The sequence below is a fragment of the Parasteatoda tepidariorum genome, chromosome 8, assembly GCF_982258835.1.
Source record: "Parasteatoda tepidariorum strain Cologne lab strain chromosome 8, Ptep-v5.0, whole genome shotgun sequence".
NCBI lineage: Eukaryota > Metazoa > Arthropoda > Arachnida > Araneae > Theridiidae > Parasteatoda > Parasteatoda tepidariorum.
The window spans coordinates 8,101,280-8,121,683 of NC_141762.1; the positions used below are offsets into that span (position 1 = coordinate 8,101,280).

The window sequence follows — 20,404 nt, forward strand, 5'->3', positions numbered from 1 at the left end:
ATGGTACTGCTCAGCAACCAACCACAATTCTTTTGGTTTCATGAATTTAACAAGCACGTGTATCACTTATACTCAGTGGGTTTCTCCGGAGTCACTGACCTAATCCCGGCCCTTTCAAACCACAGTCCGGTTCTCTAACGACTGGGCTATCACGGCCATGATACTTGCTGTTGTTGTTAATTTACGTCGCACGAGAGATGCACAATGGGCTATTGGCGACGGTCTGGGAAACATCCCGGAGGATGATCCGAAGACATGCCTTCACAATTTTGATCCTCTGCGGAGGGGATGGCACCCCCGCTTCGGTAGCCCGACGACCTGCGCGTGAAGTCGAGCACTTTACGGTAGCACAGTTTAACGAGGACCAATACCGCACACCCTCGGTCCCTACGCAGACTGATTCAAGTGGTCACCCACCCGCACACTGACCGCAGCCAGTGATGCTTGACTTCGGTGATCTGCTGAGAACCGTGTCTTAACGATCAGTCCACTGCGGGACCATGATACTTGTAAATGCTATCAATGTACTTGCAATTTTTTATTGCTAAATGCTCTTTTATTTCCTCTATAAAAATCAATACAGTGCGTCAAAAAAAATGAACCACTCTGATTACTTTTTGATCCCGAATGTTCGGATTTTCACATTGTAAGACTAAATCTTAATGGTTCGAAGAGTTGACCTCATATATGATAATTAATTAGTGCTGACGATATTTTAAGTTATGAAATCAGTCACAAAAAGTAGTTTCTCTGAATAAACATACCCTTCTTTCAATGGATTCGGATTTTTGCTCCCCCCTCCCTCTAAATATGGGGTATCTGCAATCTGGGCAATATTATCCCTTAGTTTGGTTCAGAAAGTGATTCAAAATGTGGACCTCATAATGTTATTTTTTGCGTATTTCGCCATATCTCGAGAAAGTTTCAAGTGAATTGAAAAAAATTTTCGCACAGCTATAAAATTCGTTTATCCAAAGATAATTTCGTGCAAAAAATTTGCTTTAGTTAATATTTAGTATTTTGTTTAATAATAGTTGAAAAAAGTATGATTGTAAGGTATAAGATTTTTTACAACATTTTAAAGTATGCAATATTATATAGCAAAATACAAAAGTTGAGCGAAAGATGTAGAATAGTTCTCGAGAAATATAATTTTAAATATACGAGTTCTGCAAAGGACTGATCGTTAAGACACGGTTCCCAGCAGATCACCGAAGTCAAGCATCACTGGCTGCGGTCAGTGTGCTGGGGGGTGACCACTTGGATCAGTCTGCTTAGGGACCGAGGGTGTGCGGTATTGGTCCCCGTTAAACTGCTCTACTTTAAAGTGCTCGACTTCGCGTGCAGGTCGTCGGGCTACCGAAGCGGGGGTGCCATCCCCTCTGCGGAGGATCAAAATTGTGAAGGCATGCCTTCGGATCATCCTCAGGGATGTTTCCCAGACCGTCGCCAATAGCCCATTGCACAGCTCTAGTGCGACGTAAACGAACAAAACATACAAAAAAAAATTAAATATGCGACATTTTTAAATTTTGATTTCTCAGGAAATATTTTTTCGATTTCGCTCAAAGTTTGTACTTTGCCAAATAAAATTACATACTTTAAAATGGTGTAAAAAATTTTATACCTTACAGTTCGAAATTTTTTCGACTATTATTAAATAAACTAATGAAAAATAATAAATATTTACTAGAATTTATTTTTTGCACAGAATTTTCTTTGAACAAACAAATAAGTGGGTGCAAATTGTGTGCATTTCAAGCCGCTTAAAAAGCTCTCGAGGTTGAAATATGTAAAACAAATGTTAGGGGATCCAAACTTTGGCTCACCTGACCATACTATAATAGGAACCACATTTTCTAGATTGCGGCTGCATCCTATATTTTTGGGGAGAGAAATTGAGGTTGAAAGAAAGCTATGTTTATTCGATGAAAGTATGTATTTGTGTCTGAATTCGAACTTAAACTTTCGTCTGCAGTAATTAGTTACCGCATATGAGATCACCCCCTCGAACCATTTAGATTGAGTCCTAGAACGTAAAGATCCGATCATTAAAGTTGTTCAGAGTGGTCCGTTTATTTTTTTATGTTCTGTAAACCGAAATTTCGCTCCCTTCCTTTTAAAAAACATCAACGTTTCGCGAGTGTGCAATTCCTTCTGTAAACATGTGACCAAAATGATTAATTATCTATTTTTCGTAATAGCTAGTTAGTTAAACGTGATTTAAAATAAATTTCTGTTAACAGCCTCAGGGCCATTTTATTTCTTTGACGGAACGGACCCGATAAGATTTACCTAACAAATTCCAAAAATTAGTTGCACTACTTTTTAAAAAAGTAGCAAACTACTGATTAAAGTAGCGACTACAGTAAATTAACTACTTGTTGTGAACTACTTCCGATCAATGTTTCTCCAGTTGGCGAATTCAAGAATTTCGATCACGAAGTCTAATAAATCATAATCACGATAATTGTGTTTATAAAATAATATTTTCATATTTGCAAGCTTCTCATTAACAAGGAGCATTACCACAAAATCTCAGAGAACATGTAACCTTACGGCAACATTGTGTCAGAATTTTTTTTATTTTTATATAGTAACGAGCATTTTTGCACTAAAAACCTTTTTGAATAAATTAAAAGTATTGAAATTTCTAACCTTTCATCCAAAAGGGACAAATAAATTATTCCTATAGCATTTTTTTAAAATTTAATGATGCATTTTTTATTTAATGCTACGATAAGGTACACAAAAACAGAAAACGAAAATATTTTTTTAAGGAAACGAAATAAGGGACATATAAACCTTTTCCACATAAATCTTAATAAGTAATTTAAAAAAAAAATTCTGCAAAACCTTGGGATAGGGAAAGCAAATAAACGAGCACAAAACCTACGAAAATACTATGAAATCACCATTATATGAATTTTTTAAATTAAATCAATTTAAATTAAATAGAAAATATTCCTTGTCAATGAGCAATTTATTCCGTACAAAGAAAAATTTGTGTCAATGCTCAAAATGCATGTTTAAGAAAATTGACACGATTCTACATATTTTTTATAAGTGTAAAATCAAAGAAGTGTTTAAGACAATGGACACAGCTCAAAATGCATGTTTACGAAAATGGACACAGATCAAAATGCGTGTTTGTAGAAAACAGACATAATTCAAAATCGTGTTCGAATACGCTATCTGGTGAGAACATCGGTTCTTAATATTTTTTTTCAATTTCCTGAACTCTTTCTTTTAGAACCATGTTCAATATAGTTTTCAGCTCCAAATAATTTTCTAACTTAAAAGTTTCTTATCTGTTTAAAATCAAGACAGAAACTAACGTATTTTCTTCTCCTATGACTCTCCACATGCTTATGGTGAAAGCATGCGAAGTGTTGACACAGGTAAAGTGTTCTGCTCTCTGAGAGGAAAACGTTAAGAAATAAGTATGATTTTTTATCGTAAATATATTAATAGCAACAAATGAAGATATCTTTAAAAGTTTAATTTATTATAAAATCAAGTTTACTAACAGCTAAGGAAATAGATTTTCTATTATCAAAGTGAAATAATTTTTAAGCATGAAAATCAAAAGAACTTTCATTTATTTAATATCTGAAAAACAAACAATGTAATTATTAATTCACCAAACGTGACAAAATATTGAATTTAAACTTAACTCTTTTAAAATGTATTTATTTATAAAATTCGAGGTGTAATCTATGCAAAATGATATAATTCATTAGCTTAAATTATTTTGTTCCTACTATTTTCAAAACCTGTTAGTTTTTTTCCACTAATATATTACTTATTTAACTATTTTGCACGTAATTATTTTAGACAATAAGTAAAATAATTGATAAATCATTTAAATTTAAATAAAAAAGAAGAAAAAAAAATCGTAGCGAAGATGGCGACATAATTTCTCACTACCCCACGAACAGGATTACAAATAACCTGATGATCGGCAGTTAGCGTCAAATATTGAAAAGAATTAGAACATTCTGTGAATCGGATCGCCTCATTAAAATAATCCTATTTCTTTTTTTAAAAAATTAATAAGTAAAAGTTCAGTATTTGATGTTCGCTGTTTCCAAACAACATAAAAAATTAGCATTCTTTAGAGTTTTACTGCGATTAGTTTTCCTAAAAATTGTGAATCTAAACAATTTAATTACTTCATAACTCATTCGAAATTTCCACTAAGTGAGACGAGTTACCACTATATAACTGGCGCTGACGTCATAGGTCAAACGTGTGGGTTGTCCTATGATTGAAGTTCTGTGCCTGACGAATATACAAGTGATTCCACTTCAAGATGAATCTATCTCGAAATAGAATTTATCATTATTTTAAATTTCGAAAGTTTGCACACGAGATGGAAAGCACAAATTGCAGCTGTGTTTCTGAGCTTGATCACAGTATTAATGACAACTGTTTTCCAAAAAATTAGCAAGCAACATTTAAATTTATCACCAATCCTAATTTAATAATTTTTTCCGTTTTAACTAACTTCTAGACAAAACTAAAAATAAGGAAATAATTAACCGAAAAAAATGTGCTTGAAAGAAGAGAAGATAGTTTTATTTTTCGAAAGTAGTGACGCTTCTTTTTCGGAGAGTCTAAAGCGATTTTTTTTAAGTCTATTTGCAAAGGTGTTTTTTAAATTTTTAATAATTAATTATGTAAATTTTTAGCGTATATTAACATTTTTTTTTAATTTTCAAGGTCTTTTTTTTGTATACCACACACAAAAAAAGAAAGAAATAGCGAAAATCAAATCCAGAAGGTCGAAAACACCCAGTGCAGTAAACTGGTACACGTTAAATCTGTCAGGTCACAAAGTTCCCCATATTCCCATAAGAAATTTTGCTTCTGGGGGTACTGAATTGGTCTAAGTACCCTGGATCAGGTCTAAGTTATGATCTGTTGATAAATGAATGGGTCCATCCTATAAAACGTGTGTGATGTATGGGTGTGGCAGAAGTCGAATTGTTAGCCATAGATATCGGTACTGAAAAATAAAAACAATCACACCCCTTGCCTTAATAACCCACGACAACAACAACAAAAAGTAGCAAAACCAAAATAATCATATTCATCCTCACAAAAATATTACTAATTGTTTCTTAAATTGCCAAATTCAATCAGTTTTTAATAATTCTAAATGATATTACGATAATGTTTTTGCAGCTTATTTAACTCAATTGGGCAGAAAATTTAAACAAAGTAAAAATTCATTTAAAGAGAATAAAAAGTTTTCCTAAAAAAACCACCTAGATTAAATTATATCTTGATAGAGTTACCTTAGAACAAATATTTTCATTTCAAAGAACTTCAATTTGAATTATTGAAAAATAATTACATTTTAAAAAATTTATTAATAACGTAATTTAAATGATGACACATTCCCATACATTGACAGCAAAACTTTGTTTACATTTTTTTTATTAAATTAAATATTTTTTTAAACGTTTTATTTTTAAGAGAAAACAGTGTTGTTTAAGTTTCTTAGTTACAAAGTTTTGCTTTAAAAGTCTTATTAATATTATAAACATAAAATAGGGAAACGAAAACCATGAGTTCAAAAAAATGAGAAACCGCAATAATAATAAACATTAATATAATAACAGTAAAATGAAAACTTAATTTGCGAAATAAATCACCTAAATGTGTATCAAATATAATAATACATTTCAAACCTACATACAGAATTATAAATTGATTAAATAAGGGTTCATACGGAGATCAGAAGAAAAAAGCCAAGGAGTCCAAAATTTAAAGCACTTGTCAAAATTTCGCTTAAAAGATAACTAGAATTTTTTATATATATATATAATTGACAAGCACTTATTACAAAGAACTTGAAAAATTTACATTTTGCATAAGATATTTTTTTCTCGTCCTCTTGAAATAAATTTTGATTTTGTCAATCTTCATTAAGAAAAATAAAATTAACACCTTCATACATAAATAAATTTTCCAGTTTCAAATATTTTAATAAATTTTGTTTAAGTACATAATTACAGAAGTTAAAGATTTACATAAAAATCCGGCCAATGTCATATTTGAATACATAAGAAAATATAAGACATTTTATACAAAAAATAAATAATATTAAATAAATAAATAACATAAATCGTTAATTAAGTTTGTTTGTAACATGAAAGTTATTTGTTGCTATTTTTTTCTTCTAACTCTTGCAATTCCAGTTTTTTTTCTTCTAAAGTTTTTCGCAAACTATTAGATTTTGATAGAAAAGTCAAATCATTTAGTTTCTCTGCTTGGTCAGCAAACTCATCAGGGGATTTTGTAAGTTCATCTATACAACGCTGTAAACATTTTATCTTTTTGTTAATGTCATTTAGAGCGTGCTGGTCATCAATTTTTTTGTTGTTGCATTTTTATCTTCTTCAAGATATTGATTGCAGCGTTGCCTCACCATCACAGACTTTCGCAAATCTTCATCAATGACAACCTTTGTCACATCACCATCCCAGCCATTGATGTGATCGCAACAAGAGTTTTCTTTTAAATTTTCCACTTCTATTTTCTTGTTAATGCTAAAACCTCTTTCCACAGTTGTCCAATCACGGTCAAAAAATTGACCGTGATTTAACAGAATAAACTTTTTGATGCATGGCCAAACTTTGAAATGTTTTATTTCAAAATAAGGAGAAAAATATTCATCCTATCTCATTTTTTCAGGATCAAAATTTAAAAAATCTACAATATTTTCAGAAACTGTCTCATAGAACATCACAATCAGAGATTTTTTTTATCAGATTTAAATATGCCAAGCCATGTATGAGACATTTCATTTTGGTTAAGCATCCTCGTTTATCTCCAACTAAATTTTTTTGGAATCAAGCAAGACACACAATGCTACACTTAGCTGGCGACTTGGAAATGATGACAGATACCATTTTAACAAGAGAAGACTTTAAATCTTTATGCAACAACAATATTTGCATTTGATAAATGTATTTAATAAATACAAACATTTGCTTACCTTCAAAGAAATTAATTGATTAAGAGTCTTTTTAATATTCGATGTACTTCTTGATTTCAAAAATCGCGCTCAATTTATTTGGAGAATGATGAAACAAATAAAGTAGCAAAATATTTTAAACTCTAATGCAAATATATTGTAAACCCGATAATAAAGCAATTAATAATTTCAATTTAAACGAATGGTAATCAATTAAAATAAAAGTAAACGAAAAAGAGCTTTTTTACTAAATTAAAATTTTGAAATAAACACTGTATTTTAATGTTAAAATGAAATGAACTAAAAAAAAATGCATCGAATCGTGAGAGCACCTTTATGATGACCTGAATATGACCTAGGGTCTATGGACACTAAATAGTCTATCGAGTAATGGTAACACTTAATTTACGTTCATGGAGAGCTGCACAAAGAGCAATTGGCGATGGTCTGAGAAACATCCCCAAGGATGACCTGAAGACTTGGTGTTTTACTTTGATTGACTTTGGTGTTTTACTGGGAACAGTATCTCTATGATCAGTCCAATGCGGGACAAATAGTCCTTTGAGAATAAATTATAAATATATTAAAACGAATTTCTTCCAAAACTAAGAATTTTTATTGATTCAGAAAACAAGATCATGTTACAATATTCAAAAGTTGGCTATAAAATACTAGTGATCCCACTAATATAAAACATAATGTTATGCCAAATACAATGTAGAAATGTTCTACGCATCCAACAGGTAATTCAAGCTTTACTTCATGAGTCTCCTAAAAAAATTTTAAAAATATAAATAATTAAAAAAACATGTTATAAAAATTTATATAATAATATATAATGAAAAAAAAAAACACTTCACAATAAACTTAGTTTTCCTGGAAATTTGAGGAGAGAATTAATTATATAACAATGCTGGAACTTTTTTTTCTCCAATTTTATATAACTACTTATTTTGAAATGTATCTCTATTTTCATTTGATAAATTTCATTTCTGTTCCTTGGTTAATCATGAATATTATTAAGAAAAATAGCATAATTTATTCTTTAAATAGATTTCTTAAATAATTATAAAACATGCATTTAGAAATTTGTGGAAATATTTAAATATAAAAAAATAGCAAATCAAAACATAATTTTTAATTTATAAACACACATTTTAACTTCAGTGCCTATTTTTTGATGATTTGCTGTAATGTGCAATTATCAAGCATGGGATATTAGTTAATTTCCATAAATTAATTAATTTATTATTATTGTTGCAGCATAAACAGAGTGTTTTAATAGAATAAAAAAAAGAACACATTGAAAATATGGTGATAAATCTCAATCATGCACGCTAAATTCTACCCTCCCACCTGCAAAAACAGAAATGGGATTCAGGGGTTTGATTCCTTAAGTAGCAGAGAGAGTACAGTACACTATGCGAATGGGGTGTGCCTTCCTAAATTAGACATCAATAAGAGCTCAAATTTTATACAGCACCTACTTTTTCGCCAAGAGCAGACATATTTGGCCAAAAGTGGCAACTGAATAATGTTGATGGACAAAATGTATTTAATATAGTTTCGTTTAAAGAGCCTTTTTAATATTCTGGTTGTAAATTAAATGGATGGACGTTTTTTTAATTGTCTACTTTGACGTTACCTTTAACAGATTGAATTAAAATAGTGGAAGCAAGCAAGATCATAATTTATTTTTGTTTGGGGGGGGGGGGAATACCATCTTCTGTTTTAAATTTGAAGCGTTAAATAATTGTTAGGCAATCTAATATAAAACTCTGACCTTAATATATCAAAAACGCAAGGGTAAAAGTAAATTTTTTAACGTTTCATGTATATTTAAAAACAAATTAATATTTATTAAAACCACGCTTTTCAAGTGGAAAATAGCATAATAGGATAACAAAATGATTGGAAACAATTTTATTTTCCTGAGTCCTAAAACAAAAAATGTAGAGCTCAGCATTTTTGAAAGACGTCAGGGGTAAGGGCAGTTTTTCAAAAGTGATAGAAGTGTTTCTATTTTGAATTATGCGCTTTATGTTAGTTAAGACTTGATATTCAATTTAGTTCGACAAAAATTAAAACATTTAAAAAAAGTAAATTTTAAAATTTTTATTTTAGTTTTATGTCTGTAAGTTTCTTTGAGTTTCTACTTAAATTTCGATAAATAAAGTAGTGATAATATCGCCCTTAATTTCATTCGCATTATTTAAAAACAATAAATTGGATTAGCATCAGGCACTAGTTGGAATTTTAAGCGCAATAGCTTGTTGGAAGGGGATCGAAATTTCGATGGGCATTAAGTTCACTTAGACTTTGAAATAGCTTAAAGAGAAATCTGTTAAGAGCAGTTTAGAATATGTTTGATACTTGTATTATTATCCAACATAGAACTCTAATTAAAATTTAAACACAGTAGCTAGTCAAAAAGTAGTCAAAATATTTATAGTACCAATAAATTTCAGATAAGATAAGAGAGGTAAATGCTGCTCGTGTTGGTCAGAAAAAGATTAAAACTTATATTGTTCTCTGACACAAAACTACAGTTGAAATTAGAGAACCTTAGTTATTCAGAAGGTGATCGAAAATTTGGACATACAAAATATTATATTTGTTAATAAGTCTTATTGTAGCTATAATGATACCAATGAAACCTCCATTGCCATCATGAATAGTGTTACAAAAAGAGATTTAATAGAATAAAAAAAAGAACACATTGAAAATATGGTGATAAATCTCAATCATGCACGCTAAATTCTACCCTCTAAGTGAGTGCACTGGCTAGTTAAAAAGTGGTCAAAATTTCAATTACAACATTTTCCCATTACAGATCCGAATGTGATTTAATCAAAACTTTATTAAAAATGAAAGAAACGTTTTTAATGAATTTGAGTAATTAAATTATGAAAATTAAACGAACAGTTTATTAAAAACAAACAATGTGCCCCCCCCCTCGTGCTACACCTATGCATTCAACACTTGCTGAGGAACCTAAATTATTAAAATGAAATTAGAATTAAAAAAAAAAACAACTAAAACTTAATAAAAGTACACAAATTATTTAAATATAACCAAAATTTTATATTCCTTAATAAACTAATTTTAATCTTAGAAAAACTGTATCAAGGAATTAATGAATTAATGTTATGATCTACAACAGTTTCCTTTTCTCATGAATATTTTCTTGAAGGGCCAGGTTTAGAAATTTTAAATTTTATTCTAATCATTGTTCCTTTTTTTTAAATGCTTTTTTTTTTGTTTAAAAAATATGCGAAAACAACTATGAAAAAACACTACAATGTTAAACTCAGTAATAAGTTAAATCAAAACCAAAAATAAGTTTTAACTTCAGTAAATTTTATCAGAAATACATTTAATGTAAAATGAACTAAGTAAAAAAAATAATGAAGTATTTAATTATGTTATATAAAAGCACAACTCACTCTAAAATTTAATGAAAACTATTCTAACAAATCTTGGTTAATTTTTATTTTATATGAACTTAGCAATTTTATGTCTGGTCATTTTTTTAAAAAATTTCTTCTTATTTCATATTTTCTTCTATAGTCTTGAGAATCATCAATTTTTCATCGAAGGAACCTAACTTCTCATGCAGTACTTTGAGTTAAGTTGTATAAAAGTATAGATCTAATTTTTACATTGAAAATATGAAGGTAAACTTTGCTTTATCTTTAACATTAGAACTTGCATTCTATTAAATAATTATAAACTTAAAATAATAATAATAAATACTGTAAATGAAATTGTATTCAAATAGTCAATTTATATTAAGAACAAATTACAAGACAAAATAAAAATTGTGACTTGAAATAGTTTCTAACAATGCAAATATAATCATGGGTAACAAATAGATACAAATAAAATAATAGGTAAATAATTACTATTTAGAGAAAAAAATATTACATAAAAGAGCTTAAAATTGCAATAACTTTGAAATAAATAAATAAATAAATCTCGTTAATTTTATAATTTAAGATGGTCTAATCAGCACATCAAATTAGTGTGCTAATTTATATTTTGTGCTAATTTATATAAACCAGCTAATATTTTTTACTACATGTTTAACAGCTAATAATTCTCGAACTAATAATCACATCGTACATTTTTTTATTTCTTCAAAAAAATTTTTACGTAATTTTGTAATTTCAAGCTTCTAAGTTTTGTAGTTTTAGCGTGTCAAAATAATATGCAATGTAATAACAGAAAAAAAGTGAGAAAAAATCGTAAAAAAAAAGCACTTAAAATTGCAATAACAACAATTTTGGAAATTTCTAACTCAATTAATTACTGAATATGGTTTTTTTCAGCATGAGAAATTTCAACTAAATATTTGCATTCCTCTGTATGGTATTTTTTCCTACAAGTTTAATAGTTAATAATTCACGCTCTAATTATCAAACGTTAATTTTTTTTCTATCACAATTTCTGTACATTTTTTCACACTCTTTAGTAATATTGAGTTTCTAAGTCATATAGTTTTTATGGAGAAAGCCAAAATGTAATGTATTGTACACACTAAACCCCTTATGATTTTTAAACATAGAGAGATAATTATTTTGAAAATTAGTTTTTTATTACAATTTATAAAATATATTTTTTTGAAATAGAAATTATTTTCTTGAAAAAAATAGTCTCAATAAATAATACATTACTAAATTAAATATATTTAAATATTGATGCAAGTTCTATGGATAGAGCTCAACATTTTAAAAAAGAACTTATTACCATTTTATTATATTGTCTTTAACATATCTGCTCTATTAAACGATGTCAGAAATATTGAAACCTAATCTTAAGACTAAAAAGGTTTGTAAAAAATTACATGGTAAATTTAGTTCATTCAATGTAATTTAATCTAATGCCATTCAAATACATTCTATATAGAAAAAAAAAAACAGACATTTACTACACAAATTGCAACAAGCGACATAAAATTTTTAATTTATTGGAATTTAATCAGAAAAATTATTTATAGAAAAGAAAAACAAGCATTTACTACACAAATTGCAAAAAATTACGTGGAAAATTTAATTAATTGATTGGAATTTTATCAGAAATATTCTTAATAGAAAAAAAAAACATTTACTAGATTTGAGGCATGCATTACGAGTTACGAACTTTAACTGGTTTTTGTGAAATATTTTCAGACTGGATATTTAATGATAGAAAAATGATTTCATTCCATACTAACAAAAATAGTGTGAAATTAAATTGAACTTATAAATATTTAGTAAAACTTCATTATTTCATGCTAGGTTTTTGTTACTTTTGGAAGTGAATATTAGCAACACAAATCAAGATAGAATGTTATGCAAATTAAAAGCTTTTCAGATTTTTTTCATTAGGTGGAATATCCTAAGAATAGGTTGCATCTAGGATGTCAAGCCGTTTATATGTGACTTCCTCTGGAAGTCACAGAATCCTAAAGATGAATACTTTCAGGATGTCATAAAGAAATCAGTGTGTTGTGTAGTACAGGGCCCGAAATTAACGATGATCCAACCACTAAAATTTATCTTGGGCCACTATAAAATAATTATGAGTGGTCTTTCAGACCAACAATTGATGAAAAGGAATGATAAGCTTTTTTAATTTTGGTTTCATGTTTTGGTTTGTAACAAAATAGCATACTTCATAGCATTACACATTCTCTGTGCATAGTTATTTAAATCCACTTCCTAAACTTAAAAAAAAATTTAATAGAGATATGCAAACGGATCAGTAAAATTTTATTGACAAGTAGTATCTTTTAGTTACTGATCCTTAGAACTGACGACGATTTATTTTATTTACTCTTGTAACATATTTATTAGTTTCATGTACTTACTGCGTCTAGATGTTTCCATGAAGTTGCTTTAATTGAGCATACACCATTTGAAGAAATACCTAAAGAGATTTGAATTAAACAAAGGCTCAAATGCATAAGAAAACAGTGTATAAAAAACATTATAAAGGAGATCACTATTAATAATTCTTAACTAATAACAATTTTCTCAATAACAAGGTCTCAAGCAGCCTTCACATATAGTATGTTACCTGGTTTCAGCAAGCTTTGCTCACGATCAGTAGCTAGTTACGAGGTGGATTGATGCTGTTTTTTCGGCTGAACCTTCCTGTTTTACGCAAGGGATGGACCAACAGGAGGTAAGGAAGTGTAGTTTGTCTTTTACTTAGAAAAAGAAACTTAAAAAATTGTGGAAATCTTTTATATCTCTGTTTTTAGCAGAATGCAAACTATTAATTTACACCTCTTAAATTTTTTCAACTATCAAACTTTTCTTTGTTTTTGATTATCATTTTCAACATTTGGAAAAGTTAATACAAGCATCTTAATGCTTTTCTATGGTTAAAAAGTTTGCATAAATATCTGTTAAAGGTAAAGTTTATGCTATTGAGTATTTTTAAAAATATACATATTTCCGAAAGTTATTTATTAAAATTTTCTATTTCATTCAGTCTATCCTATCAAATAGACCAGATTAAAAAAAAAGCCTGAATAGTCATACCTGCTGGTGCTTCATTAAAATAAAGATTTGACAGATCAAGACTTATCCAGACTTTGTCACCAAATATAGCACAGGAGTGAGGTTTCTGATATCGCAAGTGAATTGGCAAATCAAGCTTGTAATGAATATTATCCTGTGACTTCAAGAGAGCTTTAAATTTTAAAGCTTTGGCCCTATGAGCTGGATTTTCAGTGTTGATACTTTCTGAATTATCAATCTGAAAATATAAGAAACATTTTTAAATAAAAACTCTATTTCGCTGTAATGACATTTCTTACATTCTCTAAACATTAAACATTCTCTTAATTTAAAAAATGCAAAACATTATGAATACAAATTTTGAGATGTGCATATCGGGACATGCAGTTGACACTCAACAGAATACTTTCTGTTGTCGAGTGAAAATGGTAGGTAAGTACTTTATTTACGTTACACTAGAGAAGTGAAAATGGATATTACAATGAGTGATTGTGACATCATAAGATTATAAAAATCATAAGTCACAAATCACTAACGTTAACAGTGAAAAAATATACAAAGAAGAATGTGAAACCATCCCTTCTTCTTCCATGCTGACATAAAAATACTAAAATAGACAAATCTCACACAAAAATGGCAAATAAAATTTTTTTAAAAATGTCAAATAAAGTATGATACATGCATTCATTGTAGCCTTTGAAAAACTTTTGACAAAGATTGAAAATGTATTCTTTTAAACCTAATTATATTCTTTTAAATAGAAGAGGTGTCTTAAGATTATAAGATTTTTTCACTCTCCCCTTCACTGTTACAATGGTTTCTGCAAATATTGCCTTTCATCCACATTGTGGGGTAGCTAACAGAGGCAAGAGGGTATATCTGCACACAGGAATAGCTTTAAAGGGAAGTCAAATTAAAAAAAAAAAAAAGAAATAAAAGAAAATTTTAAAATTAAATGCTTTACTTTAAAATATCCCAATTGATATAAAAGCCCAATTGAAATAAAAAAACATTGATATAGGGCATACCGGGAAGTGGCACTTAACTAGACCTAGTATATATTTTGGACATTTCCCAAAGTGACTGTCAACATTCACTGGTGGAAGTCAACAACCACCAATTTTGATCATTCATAGTAACATATATTTTCCTAACGTTTTGACCATAGAACAAGGAAATGAACCATAGAGACCATAGAAATTTTGACCATAGAAAATTTACTATATCCCTTAACCTTTATTTATTTAATTCCAGGTGCTTCGCCTTTTATGTCAAAAGAATGGTAATTTATATAATTTCTGGGAAACTTTTGCAATTAATTGTCAATGGAAGCACTTTTTTAGAAACTACTAAAAATGCCTAACACTTATTTTTCAAGTGATTTGTTTGGGAAATGAAACTCAACTTTGGCTATATATAAATGAATTGTTCGGTTTGATATTTTTAATTTCACTAAATTAACATTAACTCTAAAAACACAAAATTGGACTTGATACATTGGCTGTTATAATGGAAGCATTGCTGACAAAAGGAAAGAGATTCGTAATGAAAGATATGATGAAAGAAAGGCTGTTCATTTTAATATTGATTAATTTAAAAGTCTGATTTTAAAAATTAGACACACTATATCTTATTTTAAGCTTTATTTTCAAAATGCTGATAAACAAATATTGACCTGAATAAGTCCACTTTTTAATTCATTAGCCAGTTGATAGGGATCAACAAAAATGTCAGGTGGTAGGTTTTCTTCAATCAACAGGCAAATTGTTCCAGAGACATTATGAGCAACAACACTGTATGATAATGATCTGAAAAGGCATATTATAGGTTATTGCACTAAATAAATTGTCAATAATTAAACTAAATAATTTTGTTTAAGTAATTACAAATAATTCAACTATTATCAAAGACAATAAGCAGCTGCCTCTTGGAATAAGATCAGTTCTTTCATTTACAGCTCACAAGAACAAAAATACACTTCACCAAATAAAAATTTCATTAAGATATTAATTATTCAAAATACTTGGGATCATACCTACTTTTGATAACATATATATATACATAATAGTATTCACATATAATGGCAACTTAATAAATATTTAACTCTTCTACAAGTGTATTTCAAGCATTAAAAAGCAGAAAAATTCCATTAAAAAAACTAATCACTGTTAAATTATAAAAAAAATTTAAATTTGTGATCATATACAATATTTTATTTAAATACTTCTACTTTTCATATAAATTATGTCAAATATGCTAAATGAAAGAAATCGAAATAGTAACACATGTCTTCGTTAAAGGTAAGTCAGTTCTTTTTTACGAAATAAGTCATTGTTTTTACTATTTATTCATTTCACACCCTTTGAAAAAAAAAAAAAGACACTCTTCCAGTGTGTGTAGAACATTAAAAGAAGAAAAATGAAAGCACTCTTCAACAAATAATGACAAGATGTATGCACACATTGCTTCCTTCATGCAATTGGAAATTTGTAAGAATTGCTTCAATTGAAAGCTGAATGATGACGCATAAATAGTTATATATATCATAGTGCGTCAGTGTTCGAACAAGATGTCTGTGATGCAACTGACCCTATGCAGATCACCCTTGATAGAAGCCACTTATCTAAAGCAGGCAAAACTGAACAGTCAGAAAAATGTCTGTATGAATCAGAAAAAGAATGAAACAAGATTTCCTTGTTTTCTGCCAACCACTTTTGAAAGATGCAGAAAAACTATAGTAGCTGCCAGAAATAATATACATGAACTCTCTCCAGATATATATACATGCCAAAAATGTGTAAACATTGACGAAAATTTTCTTTCTTTGCTTCATGTAGCCTTTTCCCCACAATAAGGTCAATGCATTTGACTTGCAGGAGAGCTGGTATGTATAGTAATCAACATAAGGTTTCATAAAAATAAAAACATTTTTTTATAAAAATTGGAGATTTTCAAACAAATTTTACTAAAATAGGTGGTGACAAATAATTAATATTGCAATATAGAAGAGTTAATTGTAATTGCTTGCTAAAAATTTAATTGGGATTATGAGTTCACACAAAGCTTTTCATTTAATCAAAACACAATTGACCATGAAATTTGAGAAATATTGAAACTAAAAATATAACAACAAAGTTTAATAGTAAATCCCTGTAAATCATTTAAATGGAGATATTTTTGTACACTAATTGTTTTTATTTGTTTTGTGCTTGTACATTACAATTGTAATTATTTTTGTACACTAATTTGATATTTTGTTTCGCAATTTCATGCCACATGTTTTGAAGACAAAACTTATAACTATTTAAAAACATTTTCAAAAATTGACAATAAAACAGAACGACTATACGAAGTAACTATTTTACAATTTATTAACAATATACCTATGGAAACCCAAAGTTGAAACAGATTTCTGTAGAACAGCTAAGTTAGAATGAACTTCGTAACATTTATTTAACAAGAGTAGAGGAATAAAACAAAATGTTAGAAAGACCATAGTAGAAGTGAATTAAGGCAGTCTAAAATGTTTGTTTCTTTTTGCAAAAATATTTTCACCTGTAAATGTTTCCCATACATAACTCAAAAAAGTAACGGATTCCAAAAGATTAATAGCTTTAAAACGAAAATAGTGATATTTGACTAGTGAAGAATCGGGGAAGGTTTCCTTGGTTTACCGATAATTTTCATTCATTGTCGCAACCATAGATATAAAGGCAGAAAGATCAATCACTCGACCAGGGACTAATATAGGGGATAAGGACATTTAACTTTCCCCGGGGGGGGGGGTTCAGAAAAGCAACACGCTTTTGACAGACCGGTTTTACGCACAAAAAGTGGCGTTCGCGTCGTTCCAGTGATTATTTTCTAACATCCCCGCCGTACCTTAGCATTGCGCGTAATCGATGTTGATCATTAAAAAGCAATTTAATTTAAATTCTAAAATTTTTTCATTTCCGTAAACCAGTATATTATTTTGTATATTGTTTAAAGATGTCTATTCATTGCTCATAATTTATTTGTTAGTTTATTGAAGCTTTAAAAGCAGAGATCATTCAGATTACGAGCAATTATATACTATAGTTTCGGTTTTGTTTAGTTTCGGTTTACAGAACTTAGGATAATTAAAATCGAAGGAAGGATATTTGCTTATTCAACCATAGTTATTAGTTTGGAGAGTCTGGTTCTATTATAACTGAAGTATAGATGCTTATATTAGCTTTTTTTTATATTTAAAAATATGATTTAACAGAACGAGTTCAAAACTAAAATCCTTTGAATTTTATAAGTTTACTATTATTGTTTTAAAATCGTTAGAATTAAAAATGCACATTAATGACATATTTTTTTTAAACAAAATATAAGCCATAATTAATTTTGTTAAATTTTCGTAATCGTAAATTTGTTAAATTTTCCGATGAGAATTAAAAATAATTATTTGTAGCATTTATTATGAATTTGATTGAACTATCTATTAATTTCCGATCCTTATTAATGCCTTTGCACAAATAATTATTCAAATTATTATTATAATATATATGTGTGTGTGTGTGTGTGTGTGTGTGCGTGCGTGCGTGTGTATTTAATTGCCCACAATCAAATGCTCTTCATTTTGTTTTGATTTAACAAGGAATAAAGATTGAATAACTCATAATTTATGTAAATATTTAAACATTGCTGCCTTCATGAATGCTTTTTTAATAAAACAATCATATTTTGCGTTACGCGTAAATGGAAACCACGAAAAGATCATTCAGATTGCTTGACGCTTAAGGAGTTCCAGCGAAATGCTCAGTAATCGTAATGAATATTTTTATATAATAAATCATTTTTTTAGCGTCTTTGACAGACGGTCAATTATTTCGGTGAATATAGCGAGATGCTCTTCATATTTTTTGTAATTTTAAACTCATTCCAAAAATCAAAGTAACGTGCAATTTAAATATTAGAGTAAAATAATGTTTATAAAAGCTTTTGTGGTAACCTATATATTATTTAAAATTAAATTAAAATTTAGACAAATCAAATGTGGCGTTAAATGCAAAGGAAAACCACGAAAAGTCTTCTAGATAACTGAACAATAATGACAATACAGCTGTATGTTCATTATCGCAATGAATTATTCTTTTAACCATTAATTTTTTTATCATTCTTGACAGACAATTTGTCATCTTAGTGGATGTTGTGAAATACTTTTCTTATATTTTTAACTTTTAACACGACCCAGAAATCAAAGTAACTTGCAATTTAAATATCAGAGAAAAATCATGTTTATAAAAGCTTTTGTAGTAACCTATATATTATTTAAAATTTAGACAAATCAAAAGTTGCGTTAAATGCAAAGGAAAACCACGAAAAAGTCTTTTAGATAACTGAACAATAATAACAATACAACTGTATGTTCATTATCGCAATGAATTATTTTTTTAACTATTAATTTTTTTATCATTCTTGACAGACAATTTGTCATCTTAGTGGATGTTGTGAAATACTTTTCTTATATTTTTAACTTTTAACACGATTCAGAAATCAAAGTAACTTGCAATTTAAATATCAGAGAAAAATCATGTTTATAAAAGCTTTTGTAGTAACCTATATATTATTTAAAACTAAATTAAAATTTAGACAAATCAAATGTGGCGTTAAATGCAAAGGAAAACCACGAAAAAGTCTTCTAGATAACTGAACAATAATAACAATACAGCTGTATGTTCATTATCGCAATGAATTATTTTTTTAACCATTAATTTTTTTATCATTCTTGACAGACAATTTGTCATCTTAGTGGATGTTGTGAAATACTTTTCTTATATTTTTAACTTTTAACACGATTCAGAAATCAAAGTAACTTGCAATTTAAATATCAGAGAAAAATCATGTTTATAAAAGCTTTTGTAGTAACCTATATATTATTTAAAATTAAATTAAAATTTAGACAAATCAAAAGTTGCGTTAAATGCAAAGGAAAACCACGAAAAAGTCTTTTAGATAACTGAACAATAATAACAATACAGCTGTATGTTCATTATCGCAATGAATTATTTTTTTAACTATTAATTTTTTTATCATTCTTGACAGACAATTTGTCATCTTAGTGGATGTTGTGAAATACTTTTCTTATATATTTAACTTTTAACACGATTCAGAAATCAAAGTAACTTGCAATTTAAATATCAGAGAAAAATCATGTTTATAAAAGCTTTTGTAGTAACCTATATATTATTTAAAATTAAATTAAAATTTAGACAAATCAAAAGTTGCGTTAAATGCAAAGGAAAACCACGAAAAAGTCTTTTAGATAACTGAACAATAATAACAATACAGCTGTATGTTCATTATCGCAATGAATTATTTTTTTAACCATTAATTTTTTTATCATTCTTGACAGACAATTTGTCATCTTAGTGGATGTTGTGAAATACTTTTTTTATATTTTTAACTTTTAACACGACCCAGAAATCAAAGTAACTTGCAATTTAAATATCAGAGAAAAATCATGTTTATAAAAGCTTTTGTAGTAAATGAAATGAAAAAATTTGAAATTTTGAATGAAAATAATTAGAATTTCCATTACACATAAATGAAAACCAAGAAAACGCTTTATTAGCAAACTAATTGTACGCTAACAGGCTAGCTTGGAATGTTTACTAAAATGCTCTTTATTTTATTTATTTTTCGTAAGTACATAAATTGTGTGTTTTATTTCATTTCAAATATTTGAATTTCAGAATGATATAGAGAATTAATTTTAAGAACATACTAGTTTTCTTTTTTTTTTTTAATTTTAAAATTTAAAAATTATAAATCTTTAAAAAAATCTGAAAAAAAATTTCATAAAATTTGCGAATTTCAGATTTTTCTGGCAAAGAAACTAAATGTTATCAATTATTATTAATCATTACAACTTATA

At 28.2% G+C, this 20,404-nt stretch overlaps 1 protein-coding gene across 3 annotated transcripts; it reads right to left on the bottom strand.

Annotated features, from left to right (window-relative positions):
• Positions 1–7,581: 7,581 nt before the first annotated feature.
• Positions 7,582–17,275, bottom strand: LOC107450486 (GPI alpha-1,4-mannosyltransferase I, stabilizing subunit). Of its 3 annotated transcripts, none has more exons than XM_087149780.1 (5): positions 17,172–17,275; positions 15,173–15,305; positions 13,519–13,735; positions 12,840–12,898; positions 7,582–7,759 (listed from the first exon to the last, which is right to left on the bottom strand). In XM_087149780.1, the coding sequence occupies exons 1-5, from the start codon at positions 17,258–17,260 to the stop codon at positions 7,625–7,627; spliced, it is 633 nt and encodes a 210-aa protein (XP_087005906.1). In that variant the 5' UTR covers positions 17,261–17,275; the 3' UTR covers positions 7,582–7,624. The 3 variants fall into 3 exon arrangements, with proteins under 3 accessions (XP_087005906.1, XP_015921774.3, XP_015921775.3); XM_016066288.5 differs by having other exon boundaries at positions 16,881–17,233; XM_016066289.5 differs by having other exon boundaries at positions 17,053–17,217.
• Positions 17,276–20,404: the final 3,129 nt, after the last annotated feature.